Source organism: Garra rufa, chromosome 10, assembly GCF_049309525.1.
Source record: "Garra rufa chromosome 10, GarRuf1.0, whole genome shotgun sequence".
Classification (NCBI taxonomy): Eukaryota; Metazoa; Chordata; class Actinopteri; order Cypriniformes; family Cyprinidae; genus Garra; species Garra rufa.
Window position 1 is genome coordinate 38,987,190 of NC_133370.1, and position 26,999 is coordinate 39,014,188.

General features: G+C 36.0%; 1 protein-coding gene across 1 annotated transcript in view; it reads right to left on the reverse strand.

The window, feature by feature from the left end:
- Positions 1-1,901: 1,901 nt before the first annotated feature.
- egfra (epidermal growth factor receptor a (erythroblastic leukemia viral (v-erb-b) oncogene homolog, avian)) overlaps positions 1,902-26,999 on the reverse strand; it is a 99,004-nt gene continuing 73,906 nt past the window's right edge. Inside the window, exons 14-28 of the mRNA XM_073849794.1 lie at positions 26,292-26,382; positions 25,919-26,076; positions 25,729-25,770; positions 24,158-24,299; positions 23,754-23,876; positions 23,095-23,193; positions 20,274-20,459; positions 16,457-16,612; positions 16,023-16,098; positions 15,167-15,313; positions 12,854-12,951; positions 12,610-12,774; positions 9,843-9,884; positions 7,008-7,110; positions 1,902-3,944 (exon numbers count right to left, since the gene is read on the reverse strand). Coding sequence (XP_073705895.1) covers positions 3,583-3,944; positions 7,008-7,110; positions 9,843-9,884; positions 12,610-12,774; positions 12,854-12,951; positions 15,167-15,313; positions 16,023-16,098; positions 16,457-16,612; positions 20,274-20,459; positions 23,095-23,193; positions 23,754-23,876; positions 24,158-24,299; positions 25,729-25,770; positions 25,919-26,076; positions 26,292-26,382 — 1,990 coding nt within the window. The 3' untranslated portion in view covers positions 1,902-3,582. The remainder of the gene's footprint in view (positions 3,945-7,007; positions 7,111-9,842; positions 9,885-12,609; positions 12,775-12,853; positions 12,952-15,166; positions 15,314-16,022; positions 16,099-16,456; positions 16,613-20,273; positions 20,460-23,094; positions 23,194-23,753; positions 23,877-24,157; positions 24,300-25,728; positions 25,771-25,918; positions 26,077-26,291; positions 26,383-26,999) is intronic.

The window sequence follows — 26,999 nt, forward strand, 5'->3', positions numbered from 1 at the left end:
GACCAGCCTGGCTAGGCTGGAAAAGTGGCCCAAACCCCTCTAACACCAGCCTGCTGACCAGCTATAACCAGCTAAAACCAGGCTGGTTGACTTTCACCAGGAAATCCCATAATTATGGCAAAATTATAAAATTGAGTGATCCCCAAGGGATCCCTAAAAGTTTATACAGTGCCAAAGTATTCTTCATTTTTTAACTTATGTTGCTGCCTTTTGTTAAACTGCTTTAAATGACTTTTCCCCACATCAAACTACATTCCATACACCATAATGGCAAAGCAAAAACAGAACTGTCACAACTTCATACATTCATTGAAAAATAAAACTGAAATAAGTACATTGCATAAGTATTCATACCCTTAACTCAGTACTTAGCTGAATCACCTTTACAGCCTCAAGTCTTTTTGGTTTTTAACGTCTTTGCAAATTTATTAAAAAATTTTTTTTAAATGATTCTATTGCATAAGTATTCATATCTGGGACAGATGAAATTCAGCTCAGGAGCATTCATATTGCTTGTAGATGTTACCACACTTCAAGTGAAGTTACCCTGTGGCAAATTCAGTGGAATGGGTAAGATTTGGAACAGCACACACATCTTAATGAAAGATCTAACAGCAGAAAATGCTAATCAGAGCAACAACCAAGGTAAAAAGTCACAAAAACATTCTGCTGCATTGAAGGTTCACAGAAGCATGTAGTCATTACCCTTAATGGAAGAAGTTTAAAACAATGAGGACTCTTCCTAGAGCTGGCCTCCTGGCCAAACTGAGCAATTGATGGAGAAGGGCCTTGGCTAGAGTGGTGACCAAGAACCTGATGGTCGCTCTTGTTGAGCTCCATGATCATATGCAAACAGAAAGAACAAACATAACTGCTGAGACTTAATCCTCTACTCAGTGAAGACACATGAAAACACACTAAGAATTTGCTAAAAAAAGCACCTAAGGAGCTTCAGACTGTGAGAAACAAAATTCTCTGATCTGATGAATCTCAATTCCAAGAATCATGTATGAAGGAAACCAGGCGCTGCTCATCACCTGCAGAGAACTATTCTGAAAGTAACGTGTGCTGGTAGCAGCCTCATACTGTGGGGCTGTTTTTCAGCGGCAGGGACCCGTCAGAGTAGAAGAAAAGCTCAATGCACCAAAATATTGAGATAGCCTTACTGAAAACCCAGTCCAGAGCAATCAGAACCTCAGACTGGGCAGAAGGTTCAGATTCCAACAGGGCAATGACCCCTAAGCACATAGCAAGAGTAGCTTATAGACAACTCTGTGAATGTACATGAGTGGCCCAGAGCCTGGGCTTGAACCCAAACAAACTTTTATGGAGAAACCTGAAAATATCTGCCAGACCCCATTTAAGCTGACAGAGCTCGAGAGGTGAAGAGGTGAGGCGAAGAATGGCAGATAATTTCCAAATGTTGATGTGCAAATCTGGTTGCATCATACCCCAAAAGACTTGAGGCTGTAAAAGAGCTTCAGTTAAGTACGGAGTTAAGGGTATGAATACTTATGCAATGTACTTATTTTAGGTTTTTTATTTTCAATACATTTTTAAGTTGTAACAATTCTGTGAAAAAAAACCCTAATTTAAAAAAAGGCAGCAACATAAAACGTGAAAAAAAAGTGAAGAGGTATGAATACTTTTGGAACTAAAAAACTAACATTCAGAGAACATTAAGAAATAACATTTTCAGAACTTAAATGGGAATAGCAAAACATTCGTAGAGCATATTTTGTTAGCTGGCTGTAACACATCAGAAGATTGGTTCTTTAACCTTGTATCTTTCTATTGATTAGAATTAATGATCAAAACAGCTTTGATGAAATTAGCCCTGATTAGATTGCAGGTAAAACACAACTGATAGTATCACACACAGTTAACAAGTATAGACCGACTCTTAGAAAACAAGTCTTTATTGAATTTACTTCTTATATAACAAAAGATGAGAAAGAACATTGTCACCATATTTTGAGAGCAACTGCAATGATCAAAGCAAGAAGGTTAGTCAATTTAAGATATCCAACCACATTACTTTGTTTTGTGCAACATAGCCGTCATAGAAATCAAGATATGTTCTGTCTGTGAGATATGTGTCAGATTGATTGAGTTACTATTACAAAAGTCAAGCAAGGTACAGGAGGGTGAAAGCACATGGACGAACAAACAGAAATGGAATATATGAGTGACCCCATATGTGGTTTTTATGACAATGGATAAAATACTCTGTTAGATACAATAATGCAAATGTCAGCCATATATTACAGTTCTGTACAAGTACCAGTCATATGTTGGGCTTCAGACGAAGCTGAATGTATAGTCACAGCCTTGTCCACACAGCCAACATTTCCAGCAAAAACGTTGTTAAATCTCGAAATTTAACTCAAATTTGACTTTCATTCACAGCAGAGAGGAATTAAACAACCTCTGAGTTCAGCTTAAGGTACATAGTGTTCCCAAAAAGTATCTGGACAACTGAGCCACTATTAAAAAATGTAAAACAAAGGGCATTTAATGTACATAAATATATTACAAACACATCTTAGTCAAGTTTATTAGGTTTTTAAAAAACAAGTAGAAGATACACAAGCTTTCAAATGTTTGGGGTCTGCATTGTTTGTTACGCATACGTCACTTATGCTCACCAAGGCTGCATTTGATCAAAAACACAGAAAAACAGTAATATTGTAAAATATTGTTAGACTTTAATATAACTTTTTTATGTAGTTTTCAACAGTCATTTCGTCAGTCTTTAGTGTCACATAATCCTTTAGAAATCATTCTAAAATGCTGATTTGGTGATTAAGAAACATTCTTCTTTTTCTTCTTATTATTTATTGAAACTTTGACAGAATTCTTCAATGAAAATTAAGGAGAACATTTAACTTGAAACTCATATTATTACATGAAATATTAATTTTAAAAAAATCTTACTGACTGCAAACTTTTGAAAGATAGTGTGTGTTATTCCAAATGAAGGCAAAAAGCTTTGCTCACGAACATGAATTACACTGCGGCAGATGTCACTTAGTTTAACATTTTGTGGCTGATGCAATAAAATGTATTCGTTTTTAAATGTGACTCAAGTGTCCAAATACTTTTTGGTGCAACTGTCTCTTTAAAACATAACGTTTTATGATTACAGACATTATTGAGCACAGCACAGTGGTGTAATTTATTTGCTCATTCAAAACATTAACTTGACTGAAACCAGATTACTTAAAAGCAGTCTTTGAATGTGTGTCATCAAGCTTGTTTCATGATATGCCATTTGAGCACACCAGCACGTTTCGACTGGCGTCACCACGGGATTCATATCCTGTTGTCATTCATAGTCACTTGTGACATTTGAAGAGAGAGAGACAGTTGTTCAATCCAACCAAGTTTAGCTGAGAACAAAACAAGCATATTTGACAGGTAGCCCAGTTTATGAAAAGCTCGTACTGTCCTTGACGGCAGGCAGACCTGTCTGACAACTCGGCAAAATGTTTGCCTGCGTATCCACTATAAATAGATGTCCTTCCATCTTTATCTACGGTAAAGTGGCTCATTTTAACAGTTGCTCTTCTCCGTAATGTGCTAGTGCACTTCCAGGCCCATGTACTCTGCGTTTTCCGCAGCCGGCAAGTGGCCGTTGGTGTGTGTTTTGAGCTCCAGGGGGCAGAAGTCCTGCTGGTAGTCTGGGTTGTCCATGCTGTTCTGTGGGTTGAAGCCATGTACGCTGAAGAACGGCTGGCTGGAGAGGAGCCGCGTGTGGGACGTGTTCAGATACTCAGGTGGGGCGGTAGTGGCTGCAGCGGGGCTCTTAAAGCAGTTCAGGTACTCTTCCTCAGTTTCGTCCAGCGCTGATGAAGAGTGCGGAACTGTGCGGGGGGGTCCGGGGTGTTGGTATATTGGGTTGGTCATGCTGGACATCAATGATTCATTCTGGTTGATATATTCTGGGAAAGAGGATAACATGGGGTTACATAATTTATTCTATCAATTATTTTAATTAGAAGTTTATTAAGATGTGCTAACTCAACATAAAAGACAACCTGAGGGTATTAGCATTTATTAAAGCTATTGGAGCTAAAATCACTTAATTACCCTCATGACAATCCAAATCTACGTAGGCCTATGCAGGGATGTGGTGATGAAAGGAAAAATGAATATATTGAAGGAAAATTATATCCCAAGGCTTTTGCATTTTTCTCTTGCAACACCTTTACGCTCCCTTGAGAAAAATGTTGCTAGTGCCTAATAACTTTGTTCGTTTGAGAAAGTTTTTGAGCAGCGGAGAAACTTTGTGTTCACTTGCAAAACGTTTGCATCCTCCAAAGAAAAATTGTGTTTGCTCACATAACATTTGCGTTTCCTTGAGAAACATTGTGTATGCTTGCAACAATTTAGTTCCCTCCCAAAAAACAGTTTGTTCACAAAAGTTTGGCATTTTCCTGAGAAACCTAAAGGAGGATGGATGAATGAACGCAAAGTTTCTATGAGAAATGCAAATCTTTTGTCAAATTAACATTACGTTTTTTGAGAGAATGCCGCAGTGTTGCAAACAAATGCACAGATTGATGCAACGAAACACTCTAGCGAAACAAAGACATTGAAATATCATTTTGTTTCTCCTATTTCATATTACCATATTCCTTTAGGAGCTCCACACAACCTTGTATAACTTCATTTTATATATAAAAATGTAACTTTTTACAATGGACCAGATTAGAATATTCTAAGATTTAAAAGCTAAATTAAAAAGGTGTTTTTAGTGAAAAGAGACCTAAATGGAACCCTGGGTATTAAGACTTGTATGGCTTAATATAACATACTGTAAATGATGTCTCTTACTGAAATGCGTAGTAGAAAACCCATTAAAGACTTGCTTTATTTTAAAAATCCACATCGTTTATACATATTTTGGACTATGGGGGGCGCCATTATTTGAAATGGCTGCACTCTGTGAGCTACTGGCACTATCTGTTGAATAACTCAGAATACACTCAAAAAACAAATACTGATATGATACCACATTGCTTACCACTGATTTTTCTAGCGATAAGAAGAGGAGAAAAGAAAGGGAAGATGCCTGTAGATGAATAAAACTTCCTAAACCCTCATTTTTGTTCTCTCCACTTTGCTTTTGAGGCTTTTAGTAGACCACAGCTACTGAAAGAACTTACAAACGGCAGAGACAAGAAACGCCAGATGCCATCCTGACAGGAAGTAAACATCCTGACACTTGTCATGATGCCGCAGCCACTTAAAGGGTTAGTTCACCCAAAAAGGAAAATTCTGTATTTAATTACTCATCCTCATGTTGTTCCAAACCTGTAAGACCTTCTTTCATCTTCAGAACACAATTTAAGATATGTTTGATGAAATCTGAGAGGTCTCTGACCCTCCCATAGAGAGAAGGGGTACTACCACGTTCAAGGCCCAGAAAAGTACCAAGATGATCGACAAAGGAAAAACTAAAATAAAGATTTAAGTCCACGTTTTCGAAAATGTGGAATAAAGTCATTTAATAAATTCGGTAGCTTCGTAAAAATTAAAGTTTAACCACTGATGTCATATAGACTATATCGATCCCCTTGGTAACTTACTTTTTTGGGCCTTGAACATGGTAGTACCCTTGCTGTCTATGGGAGGGTCAGAGACCTCTCAGATTTCATCAAAAATATCTTGGAAAAACACGAGGGTGTGTAATTGATGAATTGATGACGGCAACATTCTACTGTCCTGAGCGTGTTCAAAACAGCCGGAGCGCAACGACTCAATGTGATCTACCATAGTAGATGCACGCACGGAAGCGATCTGTCGCACCTATACGACACTCATTGTTTACATAGTGCATATTGGCCTTACTTGTGCTTATCCTTTTCCTTGTGCGAACTCATCTGGGAGTGTTGACTTTTCACCAGTTACATTGCCAGAGCATGTTAACGCGTCACGCACTGGCTGTTGTGAACGCGCTCCATACAGCTGAACGTTCCGGTGGATCAGAGGTAAAATATGATATAAATACTGTTCAGTTTCTTGCACAGACCGATCGTTATGTATCTTAATATATCATCACGAGCCGCAGGGTTTAATTTGGTTTTGTCTGTGTATGTTCTTTTTACTCTTAAAGATTTGGTAACCATTGACTGCCATTATATGGCTGACAGACTGCAACGGTTTGAGTTAAAAATCTTTATTTGTGTTCTACTGAAGAAACAAAGTCACCTACATCTTAGATGTCCTGGGGGTAAGCAGATAAACATCAAATTTTCATTTTTGGGTGAACTATCCCTTTAAGACGTTTTTCAGTGCGGATTTCTCGATTTCCAGGGGTTTTTAGACTCCTTGTGGGGGAAAATTGATGGTACGGAATTTGGTTTATCTCTTAACCTCTTTAGTAGCTGTCATCATATCAGTATTTTATTTTTCGAGTTGTGTATCCTGAGTTGTGTTGTGGTAAAAAAAGCAACAGGTGGTGCAACAGTAGCTCACCGAGTGCATCCATTCTACATAATGGCGCCCTCCACGGTCCAAAATATGTATAAAACGAAGTTAAAAAAAAAAAAAAACATTTCATAGGTTTTCAACTAAATATTTCAGTAATAGACATAATTTGTTATATTAAGCCATACCAGCCATACACTTGATACCTAGGGGTATCCTTTAAAGTTTGGGCTGTTTCCAATGCAAAAACTGACAGCCCCTAATGATTTAGTTTTATTTATACAAAAAAGGTTTGCTTTTGCTTTCGAACAGTTTTGAAACTACATGAGGGTTAGTAAATGGTATAAATGTCCCTATCCCTTTAGGAGCACAAAACAGAGCAAACCACAAGAATCCAAGACCAAGATTGAGCAACAGAGGTGCTCATTTCACAATAAAATAAAAAAGGTACATTTTATTTTATTTTTGTCCTCATATAGCATCAAGAGATATTACAAAAGATAAGATGATAATATATTTCCCAATGTCTGAGACAGTTTGAACAAGTTAAACTCTCCAGTGTGTGCTCGTACCATTCCAACCTGGAGCGGGCTGAAAGTCTCCCTCGTGGAAGCGTTCTGTCGGGTCTGGGATGTAACGCAGAATCAAGCTGTTCTCCCTTCCTGGGAAACCATTCTGAGAGAGAAAAAAAGTGTATTACTTAACAAGTGTCATCATGGTTAAACCGGTTTCATTTCCTGTAATTATCAATAGGTGACTGACTAGAAGATTACAAAAGCACAGCTGGGTACAGTTACGTAAGAAGTAGACCTTTGTCTTACATTTCATTTTTATATTGTGGGTGTTCCTTCAACTATGCAAACTTGCGTGTGTATGTATGTGCCACAGGTTGTATCTATCTATCTATCTATCTATCTATCTATCTATCTATCTATCTATCTATCTATCTATCTATCTATCTATCTATCTATCTATCTATCTATCTATCTATCTATCTGTTGTTGTTTGAGCAAGTTATTAGTCAGCAATGTGATACTGTCTTGATGTCCGACTTTTTAGGTTTGTCTTGATAGCTTTTTTTAATCTGTTTCTGTTTTGAATTATGAAACTCCCCAGGGCTCGATTTTGGCCCCTTTTTCTGTTCTCATTATATATATGTCCCCTTTAGATTCTATTTTTATGAAGCATGGGGTGTCATATGATTTTTATGCTGATGACACCCAAATTCATTGCCCTTGACACACAATGACAAATTAGGCTTAAGGTCCTTTAGCAGTGTGTCTGATATCAAGTCATGGTTTTCTTAATGCCTTCAGGTACTTTAGGTATCTCTGATTGTGACTTGGGAGATTTGGTATTCTATAAGTAAAACCTTGATGCTGTAGTCAATTCCATTTTTTTCCAATTTAAATTGCTATCTAAGGCAAAAAAAAAAAAAAAAAAAAAAATCGTATCTTTTGCAGAGTTCAAGAGACTGATACTGCCTGACTTCACTACTGCAATTCTCTTTATATTGGAATAAGTCAAGCTAATATCAATCGTCTTCAAATGGTTCAAAATGCAGCTGTCAGATTCATGACTTACACCCGGAAATTTGATCATATCTCCCTTGTATCATGTTCTCTGAACTGGCTGCCATTCCATTGTGAATTGGTACCTAACTGTCTCTGTGATATTTTGAATCCAAATACATCTGTTAGATCTCTGAAGTCATCTGAGCAAAGACTGTTGATGGTCCCAGGATCCAGACTAAAGCTGAGGGTTGCTTCCATAGATATATATACGTAGATACCCCATTGGACCGCTCCAAGCATGTAGATGCATCTGCCATATTGGAACGGTCCACTTGACGTTATTCACCATACTGTAGGTTCGCAGACCAACGGCTGTGCAGGACTGTGGCATTTCGAATATTCAGTGATTACTATGGTGATTTGCATAGATCTATGGGTGAATGACGTCAAGTGGACCGCTGCAAAATGGCGGACGGCTTACGTATAAAGGCCCATAGAAACAGTCGCTAATGAGGCATCTACGTATATATATCTATTGTTGCTTCTTTCATTGTTAGGCCAAAACTAATAGTCTCCCTGTTGCCCCCAGATTACTTTAATCAGAATATGAATTTAAATCAAAGTTAAGAATATTTTTACCCAAACCTACAGTGCCCTCCACTAATATTGGCAGCCTTGGTAAATATGACCAAAGGTGGCTGTGAAAATAAATCTGCTTTGTTCATCCTTTAGATCTTTCATTCAAAAAATTCACAAAATTCTAACCTTTCAATGAAGTAAAACGATTGAAACTGATGGGCAAATCTCATTATGAAATGAATGTTTTTCTCTAGTTCACATTGGCCACAATTATTGGCACCCCTATTTGTTTAAGTAAAATATCTCTGAAGTATATTCCCATTAATATTACAATTTTTTTTTAGCACCCCAGGGTGGCTAAGAGTATAAAACTGTCCAGCCATGACTTTCTGTTCCATAGGGTTATAAATATGAGGAAAACAAAGGCCAAATTCCCCTTCTCATCCATCAAAGAATGTAGTTCTGACAAGTTTGTTGAGCTTCACAAAATAGAAAGTGGCTGTAAGAAAAGAGCTAACGCATTGGAAATCCCTATTTCCACCATTAGGGCAATAATTAAGAAGTTCCAATCAACTAAAGATGTTACAAATCTGCCAGGAAGAGGATGTGTGTCTATATGATCCTAATACACTGTGAGTAGGAGACTTTGAGGGGCAAAAGACTCTCCAAGGATCACAGCTGGAGAATTGCATAGATTAGTTGAGTCTTGGGGTCAGAAAGCCAAAAATAAAACGATCAAACAGTCCCTACATCACCACATGTTGTTCCAGAGGGTTTCAAGAAAAATCTTCAGCGCTCACCCAAAAATAAACATCAGCATATTCAGTTGTCAGACACGACTGGAACTTAAAACAGGACTGGCTTCTATGGTCAGATAAAACTAAAAAATGAGCTTTTTGGTAACAAACCCACCAGATGGGTTTCGTGCAAACAAGGATAAAAAGTACCCCATGCCCACAGTTAAAAATACTGCTAGGTCTTTAATATTGTGGGCCTATTTTTCTGCCGGAGGTAGGAATTGTGTGAATTTTTTGAATGAACGATCTAAAGGATAAACGATGCAGATTTATTTTCATTGCCACATTTGCTCATATTTACCAAGGGTGCCAATATTAGTGGAGGGCACTGTAACTGCTCCTAGAGTATATAGTGTTTTGATGTCTCCTCCCTTAATTGCATTGCAAACTATAAAGAGTATACACACAATATTGTTTATTTAAGTATAGTCTGTACAGCACAATGTCAACTACTGTTGTTTTTATTGTGCTTTATAAATAAAATTTAATTTAATTTGATTTGTTATGAGTAACTTACCCCGTTTCTGTTATGACAGTTCCCAATGCTGCTGTTGAGACTCTGAAACAAAACAAAAGTAATCATATGTTCATTATTTTTAATTCTTTGAATACATGTATTTGTGACAAACTTAATGTGACCCTGAACCACATAACTAGTCATAAGGGTTAATTTTTTGAAATTATAATTTCTATCTAAGAATAAATAAGCTTTCCATTGACGTATGGTCTGTTAGGATAAGACAATATTTGGCTGAGATACAACAATTTGAAAATCTGGAATCTGAGGGGGGCCAAATAGCAATCCATATTACTAATGAAAAATTTAGTTTTTCAATAAACAGTGCCAATGGGTGTTGAAAGCTTGATTGAACTTTATTGGTGATTCTAATATTTCTAATAATAGTACTAACATGTTTAGAACTGATTTTTCTTTGTACTTTTCTCAATTATTTCTAGTCAATATTTGAATCATGGTTAATCCATTCAACAGACATATAAAGATGATGACTGAAGACTGAATGAATCTTTGTATTCAAAACCATGTGCGCAAAGCAGGTCTGTACCTGTTACAAGGAGAACAGAACCCTGCCTTATTGAAGCTGCTGGACCATAACAAAACCTAGTCAGCAGTTCACACAAGCACGTCGTAGGTTTTCTTTTGCAAAACACGTTCATAAAACAAGGAACTTGACAAAAAAAAAACACAAGCTAAATAAGCTACCATCTGTCAGAGAAACTGTAGCCTTAAATGGTTATGCCTGAGTGACTGTGTTATATAAGACTCCGTCTCCAAGCTCAAGGCCTTCGTTCTGCCAAAAAAATTTTAACAAGTGTTGCCCGCGAAAGCAATCAGACTTGAAAGGCTGAAGGAGCTTTGCACGCACTTAGGGGCAGGCGCGAGGCCAGGAAACGCTCAGAACGCTGAGGCCCAGAGAGTCCTCTTGGACAGACATGCTTTGCTTTTCTGCTGCGGAACGGTCATTAATCAGAAGGCAGCTGGGAGGAAGCGGGGGAGAGGGCGAAGAAACAGAAGGACAACGGAACAGGAAGTGGGTGAAGGAGGCCAGGCCAGAAGAAGACGAAAATCAGGCCAGGTACATACGCCTCTGCAACATGAACTTTCTGTCCTTTTGAGTGAAAGCACCCAACACTGTCATCAGATTTCATATTGCATCCAGTCACAGCGACAGATGTTTTCAGATGGGCTGTTAGGCTAATGCATTCTATGGTATATAATTTAGTATTATTTATTACAGAAAAAATATATAATAAATAAGAAAATGAATAAATAGTGATCTGTAAATGTTATTTTCATAGCTACTCCCACTTTTTTTTTCTTTTTTTGGTGGAAGCACTATACATTTTTAATGGACCAATATTAGAGATTTTTTCAATTATATGCAATTCTGTAATACTGGATGTATATTGGCCAATATTCGTGCATGATTTAAATATGAATATTTTCATTTATATTGAATAAATGAATTTTTCATACTATACATTATAATGCTGCGATGCACAAATTAACTTAATTTTTTAACTACTGATTTTAGCTTTTTTAAGTGTTTTATTTTGATTGTATTTAAATAAAAGAGTATACATTTTAATATTGGTCATTTAAAGGTAGCAAGGCTGCGTTTGCATGTTCAAAAACTATTAAAAAACATTTTTCGTGGTATATTTTCATTATATTTTTTTTGCTCAGGATTTTTTATTTATTTGTTTTAATTTATAGAAAGTTTAAAAGAATGGTATTTTTAAAATATATATATTTTTTTATAAAAATGTAAAAGCCTTTACTGTCACTTATTCAATGCTGAGAGATCCTCAGCTTTTTTTAAAAATCCTTTATTAAAAAAAAATAAATCTGTCTACTCTAAGTTTATATGTGACCATGGACCACAAAACCTGTCATAGGGTCAGTTTTTTGAAATTGGGATTTATACATAATCTGAAATGTATGATGTATGGTTTGACAACTATTTGAAAACCTGGAATCTGAGGGTGCAAAGAAGTCAGAATATTGAGAAAATCACCTTTAAGGATGTCCAAAGGACGTTTTTAGCAATGCATATTACTAATCAAATTAAGTTTTGATATATTTATGGTAGGAAATTTACAAAATATCTTCACGGAACATAATCTTTATTTAATATCCTAATGATTTTTGGCATAAAAGAAAAATCAATAATTTTGACCCACACAATGCATTATTTGGCTATTATTTGGCTATTGCTACAAATATACCCGTCATACTTATATTTTTTATAACAATGTAAAAGCCTTAACTGTTGCTTATTTAATGCTGAATTGAATGCTGACTTTCCCTGCTGAATAAAAGTATGATCTTCTTTAATAAATAATAAATGAATAAATCGCACTAGTATATGTCATGTTTTCAATCTCTGTTGAAAAGAAAAATAGAAAAAAAATAATAATTCTGGCTGTTATGTCACTGTGTATGGTGTTTTTATCAATTTTAATAATGAGGTTGAAACTGTATATGTGACCGTGGACCACAAAACCAGTTGTAAGTTGCTTTTATGTCAAAAATCATTAGGATATTAAGTAAAGATCATGTTCCATTAAGGTATTTTTGGAATTTCCTACCATAAATGTATAAAAAATGCTACAAACTTCATTTGAAAACTTTAAAAGCGATTTTCTCAGTATTTAAATTTTTTGGTATTTTTTTGGGTATTTAAATGACTAAGACTAAGCAAGGCATTTCATGAACTGAATATGGACCAGTAGCACCAATAATGTGTATCTGTGTGTATTACCACAGAGTGCAGCAGCTGCGTGCGGGAAGTGCTGGGGCTGCTGAAGAAGCTGTGATTAGGCACTAAATACTCGTCTGCATCCACAGCTTCATCCAGCTCTCCACTCATCAGACTGCGGTAGAACCTGGAGTCAGAAGGACTGGGTAAGTGCATCCGATCATCACCCTGCCATGAGGAAGACACTGATCAGTGACCAGATGTGAGCAATAGTCCAGTAAAGAAATCAGATTTGTGTGTCTCTCACCTGAATGACAAGATAGCGGGGCGGGTCACGTGCCATTTTAGTAAACTCAGCGATGAGCTCCCTGAAGCGAGGTCTGCTCTCTGCATCAATCATCCAACCTGGATTAAGAGTGACATAATGATAAAGGAAATGAAAAAGTTTACTTTAAGTTTAAGAACTTCAAATGTTTCATCTTTCAAGACCCTAATGATATTGCTTTATTTATTATTCAGATGTATAGATATTAGATATTGGATTTAATTGTGCATGCTCAAAATTAACCCTTGAAAATACTAATAATTCAAATGTAAGTTTTTCAAATTCTGATTATGATTTGATATAATTACAGATTTTATTTTGAATTTAATTAAACAAAATAATGTTAATAATCTGGCATTTGAAGGCAATCAGCCACAACCTGACTATAATAAACATTTAATAATATAAAATAATAATATGTGACCCTGGACCACAAAACCAGTCATAAGGTTAAATTTGACAAAACTGAGATTTATACATCATATGAAAGCTCAATAAATAAGCTTTTTATTGATGTATGGTTTGTTAGGATAGGACAATATTTGGCTGAGATACATCTATTTGAAATCAGAAATCTGAGGATGCAAAAAAATCAAAAAGACTGAGAAAATCACCTTTAAAGTTGTCCAAATTAGGTTCTTAACAATGCATATTACAAATCAAAAATTACATTTTGATATGTTTACAGTAGGAATTTTACAAAAAATCTTCATGGAACATGAACTTGACTTAATTTCTTAATGATTTTTGGCATAAAAGAAAAATCAAAAATTGACCCATGCAATGTATTTTTGGCTATTGCTACAAATATACCCCAGCGACTTAAGACTGGTTTTGTGGTCCAGGGTCACATATGAAATAGCAATACAACCCTATATAAATATTTGAAACTACTACAGCTACAGTATACAAAACAATGAATTACTAAGTAGTTGAAAAATGTTTTTCGTGCTTTGGTTATATCTTATCTCGCAGAGGAACTAGATCTGTCACTAATTTCCCCCTCATAACAATTGGTTTAGGACTCTTCTGATGGAAGCAATATGAATTAAAACACACAAAGCCATTGCTTTTGTGAATAACAGATGGGATATCTTTACAGGAAAAGAAAATTTGACAACTGTATGGCATATTAATAGGTTTCATGTGTGAAAACCATTTATTGAACAGGAAGAGAGTACTATACAGTATCTCACAAAACTGAGTACACCCCTCACATTTCAACAACTATTTTAGTATATCTTCTGAAAGGACAATACTATAGAAATGAAACTTGGATATGTTTTAGAGTAGTCAATGTGCAGCTTGTATAGCAGTGTAAATTTACTGTCCTCTGAAAATAACTCAACATACAGCCATTATTGTCAAAACAGCTGGCAACAAAAGTGAGTACCCTAAGTGATAACAGCAGTATGTTGTTTAACCATGCAAAGCCACATGTCCTATTCATCATATTTATGTTTTTGTCTGCTTGACAGGACCATACAAAGTTGTGTATCTTGTATTAGAGCAGTTCAAATTAGGTGCTTTAAGTACAATTCTCTCATACTGACCACTGGATGTTCAACATGGCATCTCATGGCAAAAAACTCTGAGGATTTGAGAATTAGAATTGTTGCTCTAGAGAATTAGAGAATTTTTAACCAAAGTATATTATAGACTTTTCAATAAGACCCTAAAGAATCATATGAACTTGTGGAAAATGGGCATCCGATGACCCCTTTTAAGGTTGCAGAAGTAGAAGGTCAGCTTGTCAGTACTCAGACCATACGTCACACACTGCAACAGGTCGGTTTGCATAGGCGTTGTCCCAGAAGGAAGCCTCATCTGAAGCTGGCTCACAAGAAAGCCCGCAAACAGTTTGCTGAAGACAACCTGTCCAAGAGCATGAATTACTGGAACCATGTCCTGTGGTCTGATGAGACTATAAGGTAAACTTGTTTGGCTCAGATGGTGTCCAGCATGTGTTTCGATGCCCTGGTAAGGAGTACCAAGTTTGTCTTGCCTACAGTCGTAAGGTGAAGAAGCACCATTTGTCCAACATCCAGCAGCTCCGTGAGGAGTGGAAGAGGATCCCAGCAACAACCTGTTGCCAGCTATTTTGACAATAATGGCTGTATGTTGAGTTATTTTAGTTAGTAAATCCATACCGCTATACAAGCTGCACATTGACTACTCTAAAATATATCCTTGAGAAGATATACTAAAATGGTTGCCAAAAATGTGAGGGGTGTACTCACTTTTGTGGCATACTGCATATGTCCACTTCATAATACAGCAATGATTTAAACTTACATTTGACCATGATCATGTACACATCAATGGTGCAGATAGGAGGCTGAGGAAGTCTTTCTCCTTTTTCTAGAACTTCAGCAATTTCACTTGCAGGAATCCCATCATAGGGCTTTGTTCCGAATGTCATCAGTTCCCAGACTGTCACACCTAAAACAGAGTATCATTCAGTGAACAACTCATACATTCATTCAATACTGAGAGATCCTCAGCTTTAAAACAAAGCTATTAAAGTCAACATGAATCAAATCAACCCTGTTCACTTCCTACATTCACATTCCTGGTTCCTAGGATTATTGCTGCATGTTATTTCAAAAAAACTTTTTTTCTTAGTAAGTTTTCTTTACTCTTTTTTTTTTTTCCTTTTTTAAGTCTGTGACCCTGGACCACAAAACCAGTCATAAAGGTAAATTTTTTGAAATTGAGATTTATACATCATCAGAAATGTATGATGTATGGTTTGTTAGTGTGGGACAATATTTGGCTGAGATAAAACTATTTGAAAATCTGGAATCTGAGGGTGCAAAAAGTCAAAATATTGAGAAAATCACCTTGCCCGAATGAAGTTCTTAGCAATGGATATTACTAATCAAATTAAGTTTTGATATATTTATGGTAGGGAATTTACAAAATATCTTAATGGAACATGACCTAATATCGTAATGATTTTTGGCATAAAAGAAAAATCGATAATTTTGACCCATACAATGTATTGTTGGCTATTGCTACAAATATACCTGTCCTAATTACGACTGGTTTTGTGGTCCAGGATCACATATAAGTTAAAGTTTTAATGTTAACTTTAATGTCTGAAAAAAGCAATGCTAAATATTTCTGACAATAGCAAAGTGTTACTAACCATAACTCCAAACGTCACTCTGGTGGGTGTATGTCCTGTGCAGGATGGATTCCAGTGCCATCCATTTTATTGGCACCTGTTGAAGGATACAGATAGATGACATGAAATCTCTATTTCAAATGTTATAATTGTAATTAAACACATTGGATGCATTCTAAAGATGAATGTCTGATTGTTAGTCTTCGCTGAGACACTAATAAGGCCACATTCATCACTTCATTAGTTTTTATGATAGTGTATGTTAAAGCCCTAAGGTATTATAAACATAACAGTATGAATTTCTGTAAAGCTGCTTTGAAATGATGTGTACTGATGAAAAGTGCTATAAAATGAATTTGACTTGACAGTTTAGGGACTGTTTTTCGTCTAGTAAAATGAAAACTGCTAAACTTCTGTCATCAAGATCCACTTTCTCACAAAAAGAAATAACAGACCTTTCCACCATCTGCGTGATACTCCTTCTCATCGGCGCTCAACAGCTTGGCCAGGCCAAAATCAGTGATCTTCACATGCTGAGGGGTCTTCACCAGCACATTACGAGCAGCCAAGTCTCTGTGCACAAGATGGCGCTCTTCTAGGTAATTCATTCCCTAATAGAAGTCAGAGAGAATTTCAAAAGATTTTAGTTGACATAAGTTGATTTATTGATGTACTCCTTCAAGCTGGTATAAAAATGCAGTGACAACAGAATAAAATTAATAAGGATGGGATTTATGCCTGCATATAATCTGGAACATCTGGAACTTCATGATGCAATCATGAAAAGACTTAGTGTACAGTGTTTACAAGTCACATACGGACACTTTATCAGATCCAAACAAAACAATGTAATCACACGGAGATATATGGATGGAAAATGAATATGAATGTAAATTAAACTAGGGTGCCCCATTAAATAATAATTGGATACATTTTTAATAATTGTAATAAATAATTAAATTTTAAATAACTCATTTAAGGGGAAACACTGCAGGCAGCTGCTATTTTTTTCAGACTAGTTATCTTTTATAAAACTTTATCTATTTGTGTCAATAGATTTCAATTACAATGCATATTTTTAAAGGCCGTTTTCTCAAAATGAGTTTTTTCTCCTATACTGAGCCATAAATCTCCACTTCAGTAACACTTACACACACAACTTTACATTTTTATTCCTGTTTATATCCTGAAGGTTTTCACAGAGGGATTTGTTCATATATAATTTGCTTGATTTTATACATTTTATTCCCCCCAAAAATGGAGGAAAATTCCTTCTGTAAAATCTTTTGACTCTAATATGTCAAAAAAATAAACAAGAATATTGAAACTGACTTCATCCAGTGTTTAGATTTGTGTACTAGGAATTTATGCTAATTAGTGCATATTTAATTAAATAATGCACCATTTGCATATTAACACAACTCTTACAGAATTACTGTGCAAACTGATGATAGTCAAACAAAAAGACAGTCAGGATTCACATAAAAGTATATTTGATCAAGCTTTTCTCAGAATGTTAAATCAACATACCAAACATATCATTACATTTTCCAGTCATATTCTGATCAAAGTTTCTTTCAAAAAAGAAATGTTATTCCCTCAGCAGTCAGCTAAAAGAATCTTCACAGAAACTGATTTGCACTTCAAAAATTAGATACAGTACGAATAAAAATTTTGAATTTGTTAGTGGTACAGATCTGTGAGTAATATTACCTATTTTTAGTTTCATATAACCAGCGAGAAACCTGGATAGGCACATCAGTTTATGCCAAATCTAAAAGTATATCCCTATATCTTCTAGTTTTACTTTAAACATGATGTATTAACCAAATTGCATATTTTCCCTTTTTCCTTTTTTCAAATAGGGCAGTGGAGAAATGGGAGGAAAAAAATTATAATAATTGTAAATATAGATACAAGCAGCAATTAGCACAAAGAAGGAGAGATAAGTCATGCCATCATGGCTGGCAGCATCAGACCAGCTGCATAAACCTGCAATTAAAGACGTACTTAAGATTTTAAGCAAAAAGGCTGAAAAACCAAATACAGTCACCATTAATATGTTTAAAACTGTCACTGTCGACCAGTAGGTGTTGCTGTTATGAGATTGATGTGGTGTGGTCTGTGTGAGGTGATAAAGGCACACACAAAGTTTGGCGTCATTATGTCAAAGCTTTGCAGAGATAAAGCCTCAGAGTCATTTTGGCATCAAGCCTAAAATTTGTAGCGGTGCTGTACGAAAACGGTATCATCTATCAACAAGAAATGCATAACTTTTTGTCAGCACAGTCTGAAGATGAACATACAAAATTTGGTGCAAATATGTCAAAGCTTTGCAGATACAGCTCAGATGCACTTTGGCATCTTTTCTGCAAATTCGTTGATGCGTTAAATGAAAACCATTTTGTATTGTGACACGAAATCCATAACTTTTTGTCAGCATGGTCGGAAGATGATCCAAGTCAAATTTGGTGAAAATCAAACCAATGGTCTAGGAGGAGTTTGAAAAAGTAGGTTTTTAACATTAATCAAAATGGCGGACAGGAAGTTTAGCCGATTTTGGCAAAATTGATATCAATGTTCTTGGCATGACCCAAGGAATATATTGAGATCACTTTTATTACAATAAGCCATTTTGCTTGTTATAACACACACCAAGTTTGGTCTCAATACGCCAAATCGTTGCGGAGATATAGCTCCACTTCCATATTTGTGTGCTTTTTGTAGAATTTGTTTGCGCGCTATTCGAGAATGGTTTGACTACTCATCTCGAATTGCATAACTGTTTGCCAGCATGGTCTGAAGATGATCTAAGCAAATTTTGGAGAAAATCAGACACACCGTCTAGGACAAGTACGAAAAAGTAAGTTTTACGAACAATTAAAAATAGAAAAAAAAAAAAAACTAAACCTTACGATTTTTACATTTTGGTGTTCATTCGACTCGGCATGAGCCAAGGATTCAGAAAAAAATCTTCTCTGAAACCCATAACCTTTTGTCAGCACGGTCGGAAGATGATCCAAGTCAAATTGGGTGAAAATCAGACCAACGGTCTAGGAGGAGTTTGAAAAAGTAGGTTTTTAACATTAATCAAAATGGCGGACAGGAACTTTAGCCAATTTTGGCAAAATTGATGTCAATGTTGACCCAAGGAATATATTGAGATCACTTTTATTACAATAAGCCATTTTGCTTGTTATAACACACACCAAGTTTGGTCTCAATACGCCAAATCGTTGCGGAGATATAGCTCCACTTCCATATTTGTGTGCTTTTCGTAGAATTTGTTTGCGCGCTATTCGAGAATGGTTTGACTAATCATCTTGAATTGCATAACTTTTTGCCAGCATGGTCTGAAGATGATGTAAGCAAATTTTGGAGAAAATCAGACAAACCATCTAGGACAAGTACGAAAAAGTAGGTTTTACGAACAATTAAAAATAGAAGAAAAAAACTAAACCTTACGATTTTTACATTTTGGTGTTCATTCAACTCGGCATGAGCCAAGGATTCAGAGAAAAACTCGACACGCCAAACCGTTGCAGAGATATAGCCATTTTTGCATGCTTTCCGTAGAATTTGTTTGTGCGCTATTCGAGAACGGATTGACTTATCAACTTGAATTCCATAACTTTTTGCCAGCATGATCTGAAGATGATCTGAGCCAATTTTGGACAAAATCAGACAAACCATCTAGGATGAGTTTGAAAAAGTATTTTTCGTTTTACGAACAATTAAAAATAGAAAAAAAAAAACGAAACCTTACGATTTTGGTGTTCATTTGACTCGCATGAGCCAAGGATTCAGAGTGCATTACGGTTCAAAAGTTATTAGCATAACCATGAGTGAAAATTTGAACAAGTGGTGGCGCTAGAGAGTTTGAGATAGAGACTCCAAATTTACTATGGTGACATTTTAGACTGTCCCCTATTAGTGTGCCAAATTTCACAACTTTCCTGCAAGCAGTTCTATGGGCTGCCATAGACTCAAGAGCGGAAGAAGAGGAATAAGAATGCCAACATTATGCTTAAGTTGGCCCCTAATTAATAATTTGATTTAAAATAATACATTTAAATACATTTAAATAATAAAAAAAATGTTTCAAAGAAATAAATAATATATACAAATGTTTATTTTTAATAATGAATAGTATTGAACACATTAAATTGACATCTCAAAACATCTGTTCATCATCAAATGAAATGGCTCAGTGGTTAGCAGAAGGGATGATATATATAGAAAAAGACTCACACAACGAAAAGAACAATTTACCTTAGCAATCTGCACACACCAGTTGAGCAGGTGTTGAGAGCCGATGTTGTCCTTGTTTTCTCTGACGTAGTCCAGCAAACAGCCGTAGGGCATCAACTGGGTGATAAGTTGGACGGTGGAGGTCAAGCAGATGCCGAGCAGACGACATACGTGAGGATGCTCAACGCTCGCCATCACATAGGCCTCCTTTAGATACAAACAAATGAGGTCAGCACGAATGCTACATATATATAGTATACAGCAACACTGACAAATGCTGTCGCTGTTTATAGTCACTGCAGACTTAAAATTAACAAATGAGGTGCATTGAGCACATTAGAAACATTTGCAAGGATGGTGGCCTGGAGTTCTGATGAAAAATGCTTCAGGAAAATCTAAACTTAGCAGGAACACTAATAATCAAACCCCTGGGCAACAAACTGAATTTTTCCTAGACGACTTAGAGCTGCCAATACCAACAACCTTTTCCTTCCAAAAAATAAGGGAGTGACTGGTCTCTATTCCAATCTCTATTTCATTTATTTTTTGTTCTTTTTAATATTCAAGGGACTGTCCAGATCTGTTAAGTTTCAGTTTCTGTGGACTCTCAAAAGGCTATACTGGGTGTTTACATTGATGAGTTATCTTGAAAGTGACCTTGAGAAGCAGCCTGCGCAGCCACATCCTCCCAATCAAAGAAAATATTGAAGGAAATTACATTCCTTGTGTTAGAAATGTCTTGTTTGCTGTTGCAGTGACGGGGCGCAAGAAAAAAGCAGGAATTCCTCCTCCAGGTTGTTTTCTGTTCTGTATCAAGTCCACACAACATCCAGTGGGACTTGGTCAGGTTACCCTTTAACTCAAGGTTATGAAGTATAGATTTCAGCTGCGACCGTCAGTGGAGAATAAAGCCTTTTCTGCACAATCATTATCTTAACTAGAATGACGAAATGTCCATTTTGCTGTCTCTGTACTGAAATAATTTACTTGTTAACTAGATCACACAGTTACAATGCAGATGCATGAATAATCACATTATAGGCATAACATGTAGAGAAAAGTGTTTGATTTTAGTGAAATACAAAGCCAACTTTCAAATGTTATCAAAATTTTAAAAGTTATTATTCATTAGCTAAAGCAGCAAGAGAACTTAGCACATACAAAAAATACAGTCCAGATTACAATGCCCCAAAGAAAAAAATTGGAAATTTAAGCCACACTTAAAATGTAACTTCATTACATTAGATGCTAAATATATAACCAAGTGGCATCTGCAAACAACTTTTGATTTTCTGAGCAGTATGACCTAATACTCTGTACCTTTCTGCCTTTTTCTCTGTGCTCGAGCAGCTGTAGTGACAACAGTGTCTGTGTTTTTTAACATCTTTGCAAATGTATTAAATATAAAAAAACTTAAATGATTCCATTGGATAAGTATTCATACCCTTATCGGATACAGTTGAAATTTAGCTCAGTAGCATTAACATTGCTTGTAGATGTTACTACACTTTGCGTGAAGTAAACCTGTGGCAATTTCAAATTAATGGGTATGATGTGGAAAGGTACACAATGCTTAATAAGAGGTCTAATAGCTGTAGGGCTCAGAGACAGGATTGCATCAAGCCACACATCTGGGGAAGAGTTCAGAAAAAAATCTGCTGCATTGAAGGTCCACAGAAGCATGTAGTCTCCATTACCCTTAATGGAAGAAGTTTGAAACAACCAGGACTCTTCGTAGAGATGGCCTCCTGGCCAAACTGAGCAATCGAAGCAATAGAGAAATAGAGAATGTCTTTGGTTAGACTGGTGACCCAAAACCTGATGGTCACTCTAGTTAAGCTCCAGAATCCACAGAAGGACAAAAATCACTGTAACACTCCACCAATCCGGTCTTCACCTTAGTGAAGACACATGAAAACTTGCAAAAATTTCGTAAATTTGCAAAAAAGCACCTAAAGGACCCTCAGACTGTGAGAAACATCATGTTTGAAGGAAACAAGGCACTGCTCATCACCTGCAGAGTACCATCACAAAAGTAAAGTGTGCTGGTAGCAATCTCATGCTGTGGGGCTGTTTTTCAGCAGCAGGGACTGAAGAACTCATCATAGTAGAAGAAAAACTAAATGCACCCAAATTTTGAGATAGCCTTAATGAAAACCCAGTCCAGAGCCTTCAGAAGCTCCAACTGGGCAGAAGGTTTACCTTCCAACAGGACAATGATCCTAAGCACATAGCAAGAGCGGCTAAAAGACAGCTCTGTTAATGTCCTTGAGTGGCCCAGCAAGAGCCATGCCTTGAACACAATCAAACATTTCTGAAGAAACCTGAAAACGTGCGTCTGCCCCCATCCAAGCTGACAAAGCTTGAGAGGTGAAGAGGTGAGGTGAAGAATGGCAGACAATTGCCAAATGCAGATGTGCAAAGCCTGTCGCAACACACCCTAAAAGACTTGAGGCTGTAAAGGCGCTTCAGCAAAGTACTGAGTTAAGGGTATGAATACTTATGCAATGTACTTATTTCAGTTTTTTTATTCTTAATAAATTTACAAAGTTGTGACAATCCTGCCATTATAGTGTATGGAGTGTAGACTGATGTGGAAAAAAGTAATTTAAAGCAGTTTAACATAAGACAGCAACTTAAAACGTGAAAAAGAAGAGGTATGAATACTTTCGCAAGGCACTGTAAGTGTTCATATATTTTTTAGTATGTCATTTGTTAAAGCCTCTTGAATTTTCTATGCAGTATTTTCAGCAGAAAACTGACAACAAGACCTTGAGGCACAGTCTAAATCGTTAATAAGGTCTAATATGATAAACACCTAAATTCAGACTCTAATACTCACATCCAAGATCTCCTTGTTTGCTTTTGGAGACGTGGCTTCTCGTAAGACCTTAATGGCGACCGGAATCTTCACACTCTCTCCCTCAGGAACCCACAAGCCCTGCAGGAATGGACAAATATCTGTTTTAATACCTCATGTCACAAACAAAGTAACGCCCAGTGTTTTGTAACCGATGAGGTTTCACAGCTGAGATAAAGAGATAACAATTATATCTACAGATCAACAACTAACTGAGCTTGTGGTGTAGAGAAAATTAAGAAGGCAACAAGAGAGGAAAGAAGAAAAGCACGTAGCAAAAAATATTTAAATAAGAGATAGTTCACCCCAAAATGAACATTCAGTCCTCATTTAATCAACCTCAAGTTCCAAACCTGTTGCACCTAATTCTTCTGATGAACACAAAAAAAGAAGATATTTTGAAGAATGTGGGTAAAACAGAAACTGGTTTCTGTTTTACCCACCAAATGGTTTCTGGTCCCTGTTGACTTCCATTGTATTTTTCCATACTATGGAAATCAATGGAGACCATGAACTGTTTGGTTACCCACAATCTTCAAAATCTTCTTTTATGTTCAACGGAAGAAAGAAACTCATACAGGTTTGGAACAACTGCATTTTCATGTCTGAGTAAACTGTCCCTTTAAAGGGAGGTCAGTCACCTTATACACAGTGCCGAAAGCTCCAGACCCAAGCACTTTGATCTTCTTGAACTCCGTCTCTTTGAGGATGCGCAGCAAGGCCTGGTTGGGGGCTTCGCCGCTGGGGGTCAGAGGCTCCACTAGCTGTAGAGACAAATAGAGTCAGGAAAGCTGCCCTAAACACACAAACACACATCCTGTCTTTGAATAAGCATGGGATGACACAGATCTGTCTGTATTCACGGAAGCTATTGCCTCAATGACCGGTTTCCATCACTGTTGACACTACAACAGTAAACTGACTTTTGATCTTATATGGTTTCATCAAGCTCTGCCAATTCTCTTCTTTTTCTATATAATAGGTGTATGGTTGTTTAACAGCAGATATTCAGAATATTCACATTATGGTTGTTTTGTGATCTGACCTCTCTTTCTTGCAGGAGTCGACGTAGGGTTCTCTTCCTCTTGATGTGCCGCCTACGCACTAGAACAGCAACTCCTAGACCCAGGATAACAAACGCCAGCAGACCTCCAACCACACCAGCGGCAATCATGGGCAAACCCGAACTACAGACAAAAGTAACATTACAGAGTTTAATTTTCTGCATGTAGTGGAAGATGGTCCTCTCTTGAGATGTCAATACATCACAAGAGGGGTTATGCACTTTAAATTTATACAATTAAAAGAGTTTTTTTGTCAATGGACATTATATAATCATCAGATCACTATATCATGTCTGTTTAGAAGTGAATTAATTTATAGAAATATTTACAGTCAAACCAAAATTTATTCAGACACCTTTAACATTTCTCTCATTTCTTTACAGGTAGTCTACTGTATAAAGAATTTTTATGTCACAGTTCACTTTATTTTGCTATCCTCACTTACATAAATGAACTGTAGTGTCCTGCACCCACTAGTAAAAAGTAAAAAGAAAAAATATATATATCTGGTGTCTGAATATTTTTTTTTTTATTTGACTGTAGAATTTAGATCATATTTATTTATTTATTCATTTATTTATTTATCTATCTATTTATTGAGGAAATACATTAGACCCTTAAGAGTTCTGTAAGAGGACCCCCTCAGAATTGATAAGGAGTTTTTCAGTGGCATGTTGTGTTTTTTTTTTAATGTAATATATTATTTATTAATTTTAAAAATGAACCTTTTGTTATAATTCAATATAATTTTATCATTCAATATTTTATAATTACAGTATTTAATTATTTCATAAATTACATGTACATTTCAAATATTTTCATTAATTAACAAAACTTATAAAGCCAATTAAGAGAAATCATGTCCTAATTTATGTTTTGCTATTTTAGCACCACTTAGGCCTATATATGATTTATAGACTTGTATATTGCAATTTATATTCAGATCTCTTTGATGTCTGTTTTGTTATTTGAAGTGCCTGTAATTAATCAACAAATCTGCTAAAATGCACACATTTACACAGAACTTTGGATTTACATTTAGTGTATTTGATTACTTGCTTTTTAATTGTATTATTATTAAATAGAGATTATTATATTTTATTATAAGTCAGACTGTCAAATAGATAGATTGGGATATTTAGTCATCTTAGATTTCATGATTGTCAGCATTCTGATATAAAAACTAAATCAGTAAATGATTTATATTTATATCCACTAATATAATATAATATAATAATATTGGATGATTCATCATTGCCTGGCACCATTTTTATATATTGTTACAATTCAGCAGAAAGGCACAATGCTCTCAAGAAGCATATCTTCATTTTTTTCTCACCATATGCACAATTTGCATTTATTTCTAGATAAGTTCTCTACTGAACTGTGACGAAGGCTTGAGTATTTGGTATCATTTTCTAAAAATATTTTCCAATTTGCAGCCTCTTTATTACATTTTCAACAGTGCCTATGGTGATATATGAGGATGAACATTGTAATTCTTGGGATATTCTAGTAAGGTCATGTATACAGGGACAGATTGAGTTCTTACCCTTTGAAATCTTTGCAGTCTTTCAGATCAGGTCCAGTACATCTGCAAGGCAAAACATCAAATCCATCTATCACAACTAGTACACATTACAATCCCTGATGAACCTGGTTAAATTACACAAATGACCGTTTCATGTCATTACATTTAAATGAAAGCATCATATAATCATTATATAAGATGTCTCGCTCACCCCTGGGTGCAGTTCTCATGACAGGGCTGGCACACTCGCATCGCGTCAGCATATTTCCAAATGAGTATGTCTTTCTCTCCTGGTATGCCTTGTGGGCAGCGTGTTACACAGTGTGGCCCATCTTTGTAGTTTGCACAAACTGTACATTTATCGGGTCCCTGGACAAAAGTTGGCAATTAGATGGCAACAAGCAACTTTTCTACAGTCTTCAAGTGATGTGAATTTAATGATGTGTCTCCAGGACACAACTGGGATAGAAAACATTGGTTTGAGAGACTGGTATGCTGCCATCAGCTTTTTTTTTACAAATAAGAATAAACACTGTTTACTGACAGCAGAAGATGTGGTACTATAGGACCAGTTTGATACTTACAGGGCCGGTGCAGGTCAGGGTTTCATTCATGAGCAGACATTCAGGGTCGCATTCGGCACACGTTTTATTGACCTCATATTCACGTGGCTCACTGTATAGACAAATCCTTTCCGGTCAATAAAGTCAAAATCTTTGAACAAAATTATATTTGTAGCAATAGCCAACAATACATTGTATGGGTCAAAATTATCGTTTTTTTATGCCAAAAATCATTAATATTAAGTAAAGATCATGTTCCATGAAGATATTTAGTAAATTTCCTACTGTAAATATATCAAAACTTAAGTTTTGATTAGTAATATGCATTGCTGAGAACTCAATTTGAACAACTTTAAAGGCAATTTTCTCAATATTTTTTACACCCCCAGATTCCAGTTTTTTAAATAGATGTGTCTCGCCCAAATCTAAAAAAATGACCCTTATGACTGGGTTTGTGGGCCAGGGTCACATATTACTTGCATATTGGCTGTTTATTAGTACTTAAAATTACTAACTATTAATAGGCAGTTAACTAGTAAGAATTGGTCCCCAAACTAAAGTGTGACCAAAAAAAAAAAAACCTTAAAGAGATAGTTCACTCAAAAACAGAGGCCGATATCGATTAATCGACCGATAGTTTTTAAAATGGCTACTGAATGGAAAGTAAATAGTGCTCTACCATTTAAATAAAAAATAGCCTACTGAACCATATCTTCAGTGGTGTGCAAA